The sequence below is a fragment of the Calonectris borealis genome, chromosome 4, assembly GCF_964195595.1.
Source record: "Calonectris borealis chromosome 4, bCalBor7.hap1.2, whole genome shotgun sequence".
In the NCBI taxonomy this organism is placed as follows: domain Eukaryota; kingdom Metazoa; phylum Chordata; class Aves; order Procellariiformes; family Procellariidae; genus Calonectris; species Calonectris borealis.
In genome coordinates, this window is record NC_134315.1 from 13792837 (window position 1) to 13807898 (window position 15062).

Here is a 15062-nt window from a genome sequence, read left to right on the forward strand (position 1 = left end):
GAATATTGTTTCGGTTTTGTCTAAGGTTAATAAGCAATTTAAGAATATCATCCAGAGATCTGCCCCGAGGCTGGATAGTTATGAGTGGCAGGGTATGTGGGATAGTATGGACAAGTACCTAGGACAATGGGCACCTCTACTGTTCTGGAACTTCACCCCTGAACAACTGCAGAATCCTGAAAAACTAGTAAAGTATTTGGAAAAAGTATGTTGTCACCCTGGCAACTCCAGAGAGACACAAATCACTGCAGTGTGCTGGGGCCTGGCCCACGCCTACCGAGCCCTGTTCAACACTAGGGGAACCCTCAAGGGGAAGAGAAGGTCTCTGGATCTGACGACAAAACGACAGGCATTGCGGCTACTCCAACCCTGGTGACAGACACTGTGGCTACTCCAACCCCCACAACAGAGAACCAACTTGTGCCAGTATCAGTCGCCCCTGTACATAAGAAATACACAAGAAAATCAGCTCATTTAGTAAGGGATGAAGATGAACCAGGGCCATCACGAGAACAGGAGGAGGAGGAGGCAGAACCCGTAAATGAGATGGTGACCACCCGATCCCTATCCCTGAGTGAGCTGCAAGATTGCAAAAATATTTTAGTTGTCGTCCAGGCGAGCACATTGTCACCTGGCTGCTCCGATGCTGAGATAATGGGGCCAGCAGCCTGGAATTAGAGGGTAGGGAAGCCAAGCAGCTGGGATCCCTTTCTAGGGAAGGGGGCATTGACAAAGCAATTGGACAAGGGGCGCAAGTCCTCAGCCTCTGGAGGTGATTCCTGTCAGGCGTGAAGGAAAGGTATCCCTTCAAGGAAGATGTTATATGCTACCCAGGCAAGTGGACCACCATGGAGAGAGGTATCCAGTACCTGAGGGAATTAGCCGTGCTGGAAGTGATTTATGATGACCTGAACAACGAGCAGTTACCCAAAGACCCAGATGAAGTCAAATGCACCCGACCCATGTGGCGGAAGTTTGTACAGAGCGCACCAGCGTCACATGCAAACTCATTGGCAGTAATGACCTGGAAAGACGGAGAGGAACAAACGGTGGATGAATTGGCTGGCGAACTCCGGCAATATGAAGAAAGTCTTTCTTCTTCCCTACGGGCCTGCATCTCGACTGTGGAGAAACTGCCGGACATGCTAGACACGAAACTGTCCTGGGAGTTCCAGCGATTCAAAGAAGATATATCCTCTTCCCCACCTGTGTGGATTTGATGGCCTGGCACACCAGACCCACAGGAGTATAAGGCTCTCGTAGACATCGGTGCACAGTGTACCCTGATGCCATCAGGCTATAAAGGGGCAGAACCCATTTGTATTTCTGGAGTGACAGGGGGATCCCAAGAGTTAACTGTATTGGAGGCCAAAGTGAGCTTAACCGGGAACGAGTGGCAGAAGCACCCCATTGTGACTGGCCCAGAGGCTCCATGCATCCTTGGCATAGACTACCTCAGGAGAGGGTATTTCGAGGACCCAAAAGGGTACCGGTGGGCTTTTGGTATAACTGCCCTGGAGACGGAGGAAATTAAACAACTGTCCACCTTGCCTGGTCTCTCAGAGGACCCTTCTGTTGTGGGGTTGCTGAGGGTTGAAGAACAACAGGTACCAATCGCTACCACAACAGTGCACTGGCGGCAATACCGCACCAACCGAGACTCCCTGCTTCCCATCCATAAGCTGATTCGTCGACTGGAGAGTCAAGGAGTTGTCGGCAAGACTCGCTCACCCTTTAACAGTCCCATATGGCCAGTGCGAAAGTCCAATGGAGAGTGGAGACTAACAGTAGATTATCGTGGCCTGAACGAAGTCACGCCGCCACTGAGTGCTGCCGTGCCAGACAAGCTAGAATGTCAATACGAACTGGAGTCAAAGGCAGCCAAGTGGTACGGCACAACTGATATCGCTAATGCCTTCTTCTCAATCCCTTTGGCAGCAGAGTGCAGGCCACTCAATATGGATCCTTCTCTAATCACGAATATCTGGAAACAGATTTGAAAGTTGGGAAGGCTAGATTTGAGAGGATCTGTTTGTGTAGTAAAGATCAACTGCTTCTTCAGATGACCTAATGTCTTAATGGCATATATAGAAAGATACTTATGATATCTTTTATTGCATGTTTGTGTTGTCTATTTTTAGCATCATTTTTCAAACTTGTCATTAGTTTATACCTACTTCCAAGCAAAGACTTCATAGCTTCAGTTGCCTAGAAGAGATTTCTGCTTTCCTCAAACAAAGAAACTCTGTGGTGGAGTGACCTTGGCTGGCTGCCAGGTGCCCAGCAAGCTGCTCTCTCACTCCTCCTCCTCAGCAGGATAGGGGAAGAAAATAAGATGAAAGGATAAGGAGAGGGACATCACTCATCAATTACTGTCACAGGCAAAACAGACTCAACTTCAGAAAGATTAATTTATTGCTAATTGAAAATATAGTAGGTTAGTGACCAAAAACTCCAAAACTAAAATGAGCTTCCCCTCACCCCCTTTCTTCCCAGTCTAAACTTTACTCCTTCCTTCCTGACTTTTCTGCCACCTCCTGTCACCCCTGAGCAGCGCTAGGGGATGGGGAATAAGGGTTATGATCAGTCCATAACACTTCGTCTCTGCTGCTTTTCCCTACTCCAGCGTGGGGTCCCACTCAGGGGACCTTCACAAATTTTTCCAATGTGGGTCCTTCTCACGGGCTGCAGTTCTTCAAGAACTGCTCCAGTATGGACCTTTTCCACAGGGTTCAGTCCATCAGGAACGTACTGCTCCAGCATGGGTCCCCCACAAGCCATAGTTCTTGCCAGAAACCCTGTTCCTGTGTGGGCTCCTCTCCAAGGGCCACAGCTCCTGCCAGGAGCCTGCTCCAGTGTGGGCTCTCCATGGGCTGCAGTTTCCTTCAGGGCATCTCCACCTGCTCTGGTGTGGGGTCCTCAATGGGCTGCAGGTGGATATCTGCTCCATTGTGGTCCTCCATGGGCTGCCAAGGAATTTCTGCTCTGGTGCCTGGAGCACCTCCTCCCCCTCCTTCTTCACTGACCTTGGTGTCTGCAGGGCTGTTTCTCTCACGTTTTCTCACTCCTCTCTCACAGCTGCTGTTGCGCAGCTTTTTTACCCTTTCTTAAATACGTTATCACAGAGGTGCCACCAGCGTCACTGATGGGCTCAGCTTTGGCCAGCGGTGGGGTCCGTCTTGGAGCTGGCTGGAACTGGCTCTGTCCAACATGGGTCTCTTCTCACAGAGTCCACCCCTGCAGCCCCCCCGCCACCAAAACCTTGCCACATAAACCCAACACAGACTCTTACTGTTATTCCAGAGCGATACGCTGCTTCAGGGGTATTGCTGATAGACCTGATGCAATTCTTAGAGGGTGTTGTCATTAAGTGATTGTCTTTATTATCAATATCTTGGCTACTTTGATGTGATCCTAAAAGTAGTCACTAACTTGGACAATGTAGTGTTAAGTATATTTGGAGATGTTTCTTTAGAAACTTCTAATCCTTTTAATTATGGAGTTATATGATTATTAATTAAAACTAAAGATCAAGCTCTATTATTGTTCTGCTTCCATAAGTTGATTTTTCAAAATTTAATCCTGTTTGTTTTGGCAGAGTCTGCAGTGTCTAGATATATATGCAGAATCAATACCATAGCACACATTTTTCCTTGTTCCCTGTACTGTATTTTAATAAGAACCTGAAGATTTGCTGATGCCCAAAAGGTATTATGGGGAAGAGATTGGGGAGGGGTTAAGCAACTTCTGTGGTTCTGTTGTGTTGTTGATTTTACACCAGATCTGCTTTTGGTCTGGTGTTTTCACTTGTAGCTCTTGTTCAAGTAAAAAATCCTTCCTGCACGTTAGCAAGGCTGCAAGCCAGTTGCTATGGTATTCAGTTGTTTTTTTTTTTTTTTTTTAAACCAATCGGCTTGCTTTTGTGATGATTCAGCCCAGAATAAGAAATCGGTCACACAGGGTAGAGCTGTAATCAAAAGAGCAGCTATTGTTGGCTTGAAAATCTATAGAGGTTGGGAGAACAGCAGAATTTGAGTTTCAAGAAAATATTTACCACAGTCTGTGTTTATGGTATATATTGTAATGTGTAACTATATGGTAGTAATGGTGGTAATAGCAGTAGTCCTTTTTCAGGATGATAATAAAAATAGAATAACTGGACTAATTTCTCTATGTTGTTTTATCACCCCAAAGGCATCAGTAGTTTCCAGCTAAAAAAGTATCAGGTATTTTTGTTATGTAGCCGTTTTTTATTGTTTTTCATTGTGTTAGTAAATGGTAGTATGTTTTTGACAGGATATTATTTGCTAGTGGAAGGTTACCAGACTCTGCCACTTGTCTTCTCAATTTTAGCGTTGCTGTTTGGCTAATGAGAAAATTCTGGAAGACTGCTAGATAATGTAGAAGGACTTTAAAGTCATAATGGTGCTGATATGTAGCTGCAGTGATCCAAGGATAAAAGAAAGAGAAGGTATTTAGACAGAGGTATATTCTGATAGATGAACTATCCAAAAAGGGATGACGGATTTTTGCGGGTCTTCTGCAGGTTTTAAGCAGCTCTTGTCTGCTTGAAGGCAAGTTTGTTCTCCCCTGCAACTACCCTGTCTGCAACTATCAGGACAGATATCAGCAGGACAAATAACAGATACTGCTGCTTTTGTACAAAACAACTTCTTTCAGAAGTCATGGCTATACCACAAATAAAACTAAAATTTCAATTTAGAAATCACTAGAAATCATGCTTGTAAAAGACAGTGCTATATACTAAAAGGCCATCAAAATCTAGATCGTGCAACTGATAACAATAAGTATGTGAAAACACTTATTTGAGCTTAGAAATAACTAGGCAAAAAAAGTAAAGATTTACTCTAGGAATGGTTTTTGTCTGTGTGCTCCGTACAATACAGTGGCACAATCCTTTCCCAGTGGATAGCAGGATCTACTGAAGAAGCCTTTGCTTATTATTCCCAGACGTGTCATGAGAGCTTTCATTTTCTTTCCCAGAGCCTTATGTGCTACCCCTTCTTTTTCTGTATGCAGGTAATAATGTCCCACTGTGGACTAAAGTGCTGGCAGTGAATAATGATATCTCTGCTCTCACTGAGTATGAACAAAACCACCCCCTAGTTATCAAGGGTTTGACTAAGAATAGTAACAACGATGAAGTTGAATCTTGGAGAGGCTTTAAACAATGCTGGTAGAGAGTATGAACTTTTCCACTTCTGTAATAGCTCCATTTCAGTGTTTGAATTCCTCGTTGTCACTGGACATCCAGGTAAACCTTAGCACGCCGTGTACATGCCACCAGAACAGTAAAGCAGTCTGCCGTGATGTTCAGGAAATACAGGTTTCTAAGCATGTGGTACATGACTGTGCAAGAGATCAAGAGGAAGGCGTGCATCAGCTCATCAAACAGAATGAAAAATACACCTTCCAAGACAGTACCAAAAAAAAAAAAAAAAAAAAAGAAGCAGAGCAAAAAAGACTTGTTACAGCAAACTAAAAGGAAGAGTAAAACTCTTCCTTGTTTATAGTAAATAATAAGTCTTAATTTATTGCACTGGGATTCCTGCATCCTAATAAGTGGAACGTGGAGAGCTCCCCATTGACTGTTTAGCTAAACAGGCTAAAGACTTTTTAGGTCAATTATTAATTATTATTTATGTCAAATCTATGCTTTAAACACATACTCATGGGACAAACTCCCACGTTTTTCATTGAAATGAAAACTCTGGGAAAATCTGGATGGATCAAGAGTTTTTTTAGAGTTTACGATTTTGGATGGTCAAATTTAACATATGTGGTGTTTCACGTTTGTTAGTTGCCACTGAATGTCTGAGAACATAAAAAACATACATCCAGGAGATACAGTTTTTAAGCATGTCCTCTTTTTACAAAGGCGATTTTAATGGCACATTCACTGATGTTTTATCTTCTGATGTTGTCAGATGAGCTTTTTATTGTTAGATGAGCTTTTTATTGTTTATTTTATTCTTTAGCTTATTTTTAAGAGCTATATACTATGTTACAAGATATGTACGAATGACCAGCACTCATTATAGCATTATAATCATTAGAGTATGGCAGATAGTTTTGCACTATAATAAATGTCGGATATTTTATATTGGTTCTTATCTTCATTTAGAAATAAATCTGTAAATACACGAGGAAGAGCAAAGAATGAGAGTTTTTCTTCTTGGACATAGATTTTTGATGGCTTGCGTTGAAAATGTATAGCAGGGACTTATGAAAAGTAATACTAATTTGTAACCGTTGCGGTTATTAAAAATACTGTGGAAATCATCCTGAAGGTGATTATGAAATCAAAATACTCATAAGCACATTGCCAGGATTTAACTGACAATTAATGTCTTTGGTCTGGGTTTTCACTCCGTGACAGGGATACGGTGAGTTTATTAAGGGATGATGGTTTGAAATGTAAAAGTGAAAAACCTCAACAAATGACTTCTAGTGAAACGACAGCAATACGACTTGCCAGTGTTCTCGTATAGTTGTCTGCTGCAAATAAATGCTTAGATGAGGTCTTCCAGTGTGGCATAGATGATCTAGAGAAAAATGAATTTATTCTTTATTCAAGCACCACAGTCATTGATCATATAATTTAAAAAGGTTGAACATCTAAAATTCTTAAGCCAGAAAGTGGACAAGAATATTCAAGCTCTTGAAATTATTTTCTGCAGTGGCCCTTGTATTTTAATACTTCAGCAAGAACATCTATACAAGATATTAATTTTAGTAGTTTTTGGGGTCACATCTAAAGTACATGTATATTCCTATATGCCTTCACTTAGATATTGCCCTTGACTAATAATTCCCCATGTCTACTTGCCACCCAGCTTGTAAGGGAAGTCACAAGGGATGGGATTTCATTTAGCAGAGCTCTGCCTTTTTAAGGAAAGCGCAATGTAAGAGATGGGAAGTGTATTTAAATTTGGTTATGTGAAAAATACTCTGTGCCCTGATCTGTTGTTCAAAGTTCATGGCTTGCTACATGTCACTTTATTTACCTTTCACGTGTTTGGTAGTACTTTACTGCTTATACTGAATCTTTGCAGTAGTGATAGACAGCAGTCCCCTGCTGATGTAAGTATCGTAGCTCCACTGCTTTTGGAAATTGTAATAGAGATATGGTCTACATAGCCAGAGGACTTGCCCCATTTCCACCAAAAGAATACTGTGGGCTTGATTCAGATTCACCATTTATTAAAAGTGCTGCTTTTAATAGTGCAAATGTAAGTAGAAAGAAAACTCTCTCATGAGTAGGATGCATGCAGATACACACCTGAGTAACTAACTTGAATGGATCGCTGCTCTCTGGACTAGATTCACATAATGATAAATACCTTCATAAAAAGGACTGCTTTGATACAGCACTTCATCTTTCTAAACTTCAAAGCTCTGCAAATTTAAATATAAGCATGGATAAATAAGCATTGAAATCATCCTGGCATGTATAATAGATTTTTTTTTCCCTATTCAGTACTTGTATGTATTTGCTTTCCAATGTATCTTCTAGAAAAAAGTGAAAGATACAAATTAAAATGGAGAATATATTTCCACACGGATCCATGAGGTTTTTCTCTTTGATGCTATACAGACCTGGGATGAGGGATTGATAGTTTGGGCTGCTCTGCTTTGAATACCAGTATTAATATAAAATGGGTTCCTTAACTTCCACTCTTTACGTTCTGATGACAGAAATACAGTTTATTTCTCTGAAATAGAGCATTTTATTTTATGCTTGTGTGATATTTTTTTTTTCCTTTCCTTATCACTTTTTCATTTTTCATTAGGAAGATTCTCCCTTTAAAAGGGAAAGAGCACCTGTTCTCTAGATCCTGTAGACTGATTTTCTGGGGTCCACTTTAAATTTTATTGACTGAAACAGTTAATGCTTCTTAAAACCCTGCTTCAACAAACATTCTGTTGAACTGATCTTGATGGAGGGTAAACTGATTAATCTGAGTTGAATCCCTTCAGCAGTGTACAATGGGTTTCACACTAAGGAATTTTCAAGGTACTTAATTATTTCAATGACTTACATTAGGACTGAACTATCAGCACCTCCCTGGTAATTCTAAAAATAGTACCTACTTCTTTGGGGTTAGGAGTATGAGAGAGGAAACTCTCTTGAGTCTTAGTTAATTGCACTGATGGAAGTGAATATAGGAGCTAGAAAGGTCTGGGCTGCAGCTTGTGACTTACACTCTTGTAAGTCTGGGAATGTCCACTGAGGAAGTATTTTTCTGCTATTGAAAGTGATTGGGAGAACAAGGTGCTCGCTTGCTTACAGGGTCAACAGTTTTGTTCCTGCTTGAAAAATTATCCTTAGATGAGGAAAGTTTTCACCATTTTTTTGTCTTGAATTTCTTTGTTTTTTAGGGAAAGCTATAAGGAAGCTTGTGCACAAGGCGACTCTGGTGGCATCTAGAATCCTCAGATTTCCTTGACTGAATCCATCTGGGTTTAGCCCTAAATATAGTAGACAAGCTGCACTGCTTGCACTGATAAATTATATCTTCCAAATGATAGACCAAGGTACAGTCATGTATACTAACCGTTTTTGATCTCATTTGACTTTTGATTCTGTTGCTTTTTGGGTAGTTGTGACAGTACGGTTTGTCCCCATTGTTGTGGACTATCTTTTCATCAAAAAAAAATTAATTGAAAGAGACTTCTGGCCTGGCTCTGGCATTTGATGTTGCCAGCTCCTTACAAGTCTGCAGCTTGGTGGGAAACTTAGCCTCTCCTGAGAATTACAAACTTGCCTTCAGTGGCAGGTAGACAGTGGGACTGTTGGCAGCACAACTTTATTTGGTTTTACTACCTGTGGAGAAGAAAAAAGTGAAAACCTAAAACAAAACTCCACTTCCTTTTTGACAGATATTTTCCATTCACTTTGTATGCTTAGCAATCACAAAATGAAAACAGACTATGTTCTAACAAAGCATAGATTTTTGACTATAAAGTAACAGCTGTATCATCAAAAGAAAAAATAGATCAATAAAGTACTATTCTAAATGATAGTTAATAATTAGGTTTCTTTATATCTGCTTTGGTATCTCAGCTAGCTGTTGGAATGAGCAAGCAATCTCAGTGCCAACTGGCCTGCTTTCTGAGGTCAGAACTTCTCTTTGCTTTTGTTTTAGATGGGAAAATCTTCTGTCTCCTACCTGTGTCTCTTCTGAACTATAGGGGAGATAACTTTAGTAACACAGAATATTACCAGTTTCAAGATATTTTTGGAGTGGTGGTGTTGGTTCACATTTTAAAAGACTTTGGTATCCAATAGAATATATTGCTCTGCTTGGATGTCCACGACGCCTAAAAATGAAGACTGATTAAGCAATTTTAATTGTCTTATTTGAGCATGACATTGGTTTAATATTAATCCAGTTGCACAGAGGCTATTAAAATTTTGATTTTTACATGGTTTAGATATTGAGTTGGAAGACTTCAGAGTTGTCTTTTCTTTTGGCCAAAGATGGGGGGGAATGCTTCCTCTGTGTGTCTTCTCAGTTCCTTCATGTTGCATGTTGGGCTGCAGCTGTTTGCTGCCTCCACCTACAAATGTTGAGCTTTATCCTTATTTTCGTATCGTGCCCAGATACAAAACTTTCCAGTGGCTTCTCCCTAGTGCATGAAGTATGGAATGGATGGCTGCAAGCTGAGATTGGCTGGCACATTTGGCCCCTTGTGAATGTCCAGGTCTTTGCTAAGGGAGATCCTATACCAACCATAGCTTAAATCATCAGCTGACCACAATAAAGAGTTTGTGAGTTGCGTATGGCTTTGAAGTTGCTACATAAAATCTGTTTTCTGTTGTCTGGCAAAAGAATATTGGATTTAAAGAATGAATGCCACTGGTGTTCAGCCTTGCAGAGTTGGTCTACAGATGGTTCTTCTTTCGAATATAATTCTTTTAAAATATATGTACTTGCTGAGAGGTTAATAAAAGGTTCCCATAATTCTCCTGTTTAATTAGTACAATACAGCAAATAATTGAAGAATATGTTTATCTTTTCAATTGACAGCAACAGGTCACACCTGTGGCACACAGATAATTGGTAGTTTTCTGTGCATATCATTAGTGGAACAGGAAGATGAGTACATCTTTGTTTGCTGGGTTGTGATAGTGACTACGATGACATTCAGCTGGCCTGTAGTGGTCTGTGTCAAATGCTTCCCGTCCTTGTCCACCGCCAGTGTTTTGTGATAAGTCTTTATATCTATTGTATAACTATCTATTCAGCATTTGGCAGGTCAAAGCACTTGGGTGAGGTAAATTCATTTTCTTGGTTCTAGGAAATTCTGATGTTATTTAATTATGGTTTTACGTCATAAAGTATCGTGCTCCTCTCTTTATTTACAATCCTTAGGAAAATTCTGACTGCCACAAAATAATTTCTGAACAGGAAAGGCCTTGAGAGAGGTTCCTTCTACTACAAGAGAAACAGTGGACACCACACTGGAAATTGAAGCTAACCATGGGCTTTGGCGTAAAGCTCTGGAGTTTAACGCCTGCTGTGGAAGTGCTGGATGTGGACAGGTTATCCTCCAGCCCCTGATAAAGGAGAGAAGAGAGGATGGGGCAGGCTCTCCTTAACCACACGTTGCAGCAAGACTAGGGCTGTTGTGGGATGACAGATTTCTGTTAGTATAGATAGCACTATAACAGTAGTAAAATGCTGAAGATAGTTTTAAAATCCAGATAATAAATGAAAGGGATTTAAGAGTCACTAATTACAGAATTTAGAAATACCTGAGACCCAGGGACATTTTTAATGTTAAATGAAAAACATGTTTAATGAAGTCAAGTACCCAAAAGTTAGGAAAACTTGGAAATTTGCTCATGTTGGTTTTTGTCAGCTGTTTTTGTATTCAGCTGTATAATCACAAGCTAATTTTACTTTAGCTTAGTAGTCACCCAATGAATTAATTAAATGTATAGAAAGGTATCTTGAAAAATAGTCATGGCAAATGAGTTTCTTCTATCATTGTTTTTGAGAGCTTGACCCAAAAGTTTTCCCTTTATTTGAAAGGCCTTCATATATAACTAAATGTTTTTAGTAAAACTCAAGATGCTCCAGCTAGATACTAGCTTGAGTTAGAGCATGATGATATACAGATCATCTTACTAGCTCCAACTGCTCAGTACAAAGGGCTGAGGATGAATATCATTGGAAGCAAGCAGGAGAGGATACAGATTTGAAGTGTTCAGTGGCAGAAATCTCTAAGTTGGTTTTGGAGAGGGCTGGTTGTGCTGATGTAATAAGCACACACTAAGACAGAGAGACCTTACAACGTAAGGAGAGAAAAAATAATTTGGATTTTCAACTATTAAAAGGGATTCTATGGAGATAAAGCAGTTATTAATAAGAGTCATGGATTTAATACAGAAGGTAAATCTGATCGATTTAGAAAGTGCAGTCCATATAGTCAGAGGTCTCCGCAACCAATGGGATGAATGGATTTGCTGCATTGATGAAATGGTGCAGAGTGGGAAACATGGTGGGAGATAAGGCAGAAAAACAGGAATAAGCAGATCTTTAAATCTCATTGAAATTCATGGCAAGAGCATGAATTTGGCACAACGGAGGGTTTCCAGATGAGGCTTCAGTTCCTCACACCGATGGGCTGGCAACAGGACTGTTGTTATTCTGCCCTGTTCTGTACCAGGAGTGAATATAATACAGTGTTGCAAGGTGTTTGCTTTCGTAGTGGTTCATTTTATCTCACTGCATTCCCATCCAAAACACAACAAACGTGGGTAGCAGCTAAAGTGAGGGTTCTTCAGCAGCAGCATACCGATATGAACTTCTATGTGTGCTCAGCACTGTAATGTCATTGAACACTTGCCCGCTGCGCTGCTAGTTAATGCTGCTCTAGCCGCTGCCGACAAGTTGATGTACTGGCACATCAGGATCCTGTCTTGGTACATCATAGGGAGACAGGGTGATCGGTAACTGTGTTCCCTCGCAGGGCAGTGGTTACAAATACACTTCAGGAGGAGATCACTTCTTAGCCTTCTCTTCTTGCTCTTTCAAAAGATATTTTCACTTTCTGTATTACGGAGATGATGCTAACACGAGCAGTCTCATAACTGCATAATCAAAGATTCCAAAAACCTGATGTGCTGTCATGTGTCTGTGATTATGCAGTGCTTTGTTTTTTTCCCATTAAAATGTACAAGTTTAATAACTAACAAACTTACATTTCTGGCAACTTACACACTTATGCACTGTTCCTTTGTTATAAAAGTTGGAAGTGAAATACTTGGAATTTCCTTGGGAAAACAGATAATTCTGACCTTTGAAGAAAACATAGAAAAGCTTATATCCCATACTAGTATCAGTTATTTCATTTTAGTATTTTCTTCTTTTCTGTTTGGATTTTTTTTCTTCACCTCTTTGTGTAATGAAGCCGTTAGCGAGTTTACATTGGGGCAGCAATTAATGAAGATTAGTTTAAATATTAGCTTAAAAAAAAGTCATCTGCCACTTAGCGGATGGGAGAAGTCATGATTAAAGAGTTAATGTAATGACTAGGTAGCACATTTGCTCTTCAAAGTTTTAAATACTGTGTGAGCAAAAATTGAAAAGTGGCAATCTCTTTCAAGAGCTGATGTTGTACTGTTAATATATTTAGAAATCTAAATAGCTAAGCTGTTTTCTGTCTTTAGAAGTTGTGTAGAGTCTTTGCATGTTCTTGTGTAGCGTGTAGTCTGGACATATTCTAGCTCAGACTAAAACGTGAAAAGGTAAGCAGCTGATGCTATTTTATTTAGTAGCTATTTTTAAGCCCTCTTATAACTACACTTTGCAACTTTTTGTTATCTGCTTTTTGCCAGTATAATTTAGATAGCTTGCTGTAATAATTTTAGTTGTTAATATATTGTTGCTCGATTGCTCTGCAATGGAGACATATTTATTTTCTGATTAATACAGTGATTTAGACTAAAGCACATGGTCAATAAACATGTAATACAGTACATATAATTAAATGAACAAACAGCAAAAGTGAAAACAGCACAACAACAACAACAAAAATCCAGAAGCCCTCCCCCAACCTAAAAATGAGCAAATCTCAGATCGACTCCTCTCCATTTCCTAAATAAAATCAATGCACACACACAAAGTAGTGTATCCTTTTACAGTCTAAAAAGGCTCTGATTCTGGAAATGGATGTTCAGCTGTCACTGAGCAGTACTTCCTAATGCTATCAGAATATTCTGCTAAAGGGGAAAAAGCCCCAAACCCTAAAAGGCCTTAAGGGTTATTGAAGGAGGTCTGCATTCTTTCTGTTAAATTTAATTAGGGATTTAGAATATGTTTATCCAGGTTTTAGCCATTAAACATCATGACTGATAAATTTGAAAACAAGCATTCCATCTATAAAGTAACTACTTTTGATTGCTAAAGGGAAAGGCAGTTATGTTTAAGTCATTAGGATGTGTATGTATGTATTCTTCCCTGTTGTTTCCTAGGATTTTCACTGAACCTACAACACAAATAAATGACTGTATAAGCTCATAATATGTAGTTACGTTTTATGTTTAACGTGTGTTTTAAATAATTTTCATGCTGCTTCTGCTGTGGTAAAAGTAAAATTAGGGTGTTGTCATGCTACTCAGTGAAAACTAGAGGGGCCCTAGGGGCACTGGATTACAAACTGGTGGAGTTAATTCACATTGTTTCACATAGCAATGAGTTACAATTTAAGCATAAAACCTGTTAAAAAACCCCTTGCCTTTTAATGATGAAGTAACAGAAGGCCCGGGTTAAACAGTGGGTCATTGTTTGCTAAGTCTTTGAGCCGTTGGATAGTCTATGGTGTTGGTGGGTTTTGTTTTTGGGGTGTTTTTTTTGTTCACAAGGACCCTCATTTTTCTGTTAGAGTTAGCAGAGCCCCGTGGCAGTGGTGGCTGCCGCGGAGCACCGGCTGGGGCTCCCTGCACCATCCCCTACCAGTTCAGTTGTGATCCAGCCTTGGCACCAGCACTTGCTGAAACCACACTGTTCTTAGGACACGCTCATTGAAGTCAAGCTGTTATAACACCTGGTCTCAGCATGTGGAAGAAGAGAACAAGAAAACAAAAATTGTGGGTGTAGAGAAACTAGGCGGCTATCATTGCAGTGAGCATTGTATCTGCTTGCTGCTTTGTTTCTGCCGCAGTTGCAGCAGAAGGGAAGCTCGATGTGGTTATTGATGTTTCACAGGTACTACAAATCCTTATCTTTCTTTCTTATCTGTTGTGTAATTCTTAATAATTTGTAATAAAATATTCAGCTATCTAGTCCACAGAGTAATACTTAGCTGATCTGGTTTCTCTACAACAAAAAAACAAACCAACCCCAAACCTCCTCATATGCAGATTCTACGGTTACATTGCTCACTGAATTTTTTAGCAGATTGTTCCATTTGTTTCCTGTTGATAAGACCAATAATATATTGGATTTTAATCCAGCTTGTAGAAAAACTATTTGATAAACAAATGTGTTATCTAGGAAAATAAGCATCATTTTTAATAGCTTGGGAAACTGTTATGTTGTGAAATGCTGTTATTGAAACTTTAATAGGCACGGACCTTTTAAGGAAACAGATATAAGGCAGGGGAAGAAAATGCTGTGGAGACTTAGTTTGATTAAAATGTTTTGGTAAAGAATCCTTAATTATGTTAAAGAAAGCCACAGTGGGGTCTTTTCTCCTGTGCTGATAAGAAACTGGGAAGTTTTCATATTGCATTCAAATGTGTGATGTGAAATGAATTAGTTATTAGCTATATCTCCTTGGGGCATATGCACTATAAATAGCTTTTCCAAGCCTTTTGCTTTATTCTGCACCGTATTGTCAAATTGCAGACCAGAGTAAAAAACTCTCCAATCAGTTCCACTCTGAAGCAATGCATATGATACAGATTTGGCTTTTGCGGACCAAGGTTTATTTTTATGGTACACAAGCAAATGGATGACTCCTTGGTTCACTGACCCCTAATTTTTCAGAGTCCCAGGAAAACCAAAACACCTGTTGTTTCTATCACC

General features: G+C 39.9%; 1 protein-coding gene across 5 annotated transcripts in view; it reads left to right on the top strand.

Annotated features, from left to right (window-relative positions):
- PPP2R2C (protein phosphatase 2 regulatory subunit Bgamma) overlaps nucleotides 1-15062 on the top strand; it is a 208659-nt gene that overhangs the window by 109424 nt on the left and 84173 nt on the right. The window contains exon 1 of one of the 5 annotated variants that reach the window (XM_075148678.1): nucleotides 8293-8559. The exons of the other annotated variants lie outside the window; for them this stretch is intronic. Coding sequence (XP_075004779.1) covers nucleotides 8547-8559 — 13 coding nt within the window. The 5' untranslated portion in view covers nucleotides 8293-8546. Of the gene's footprint in view, nucleotides 1-8292; nucleotides 8560-15062 lie in introns of those variants that run through there. 5 annotated transcript variants of the gene reach the window in all.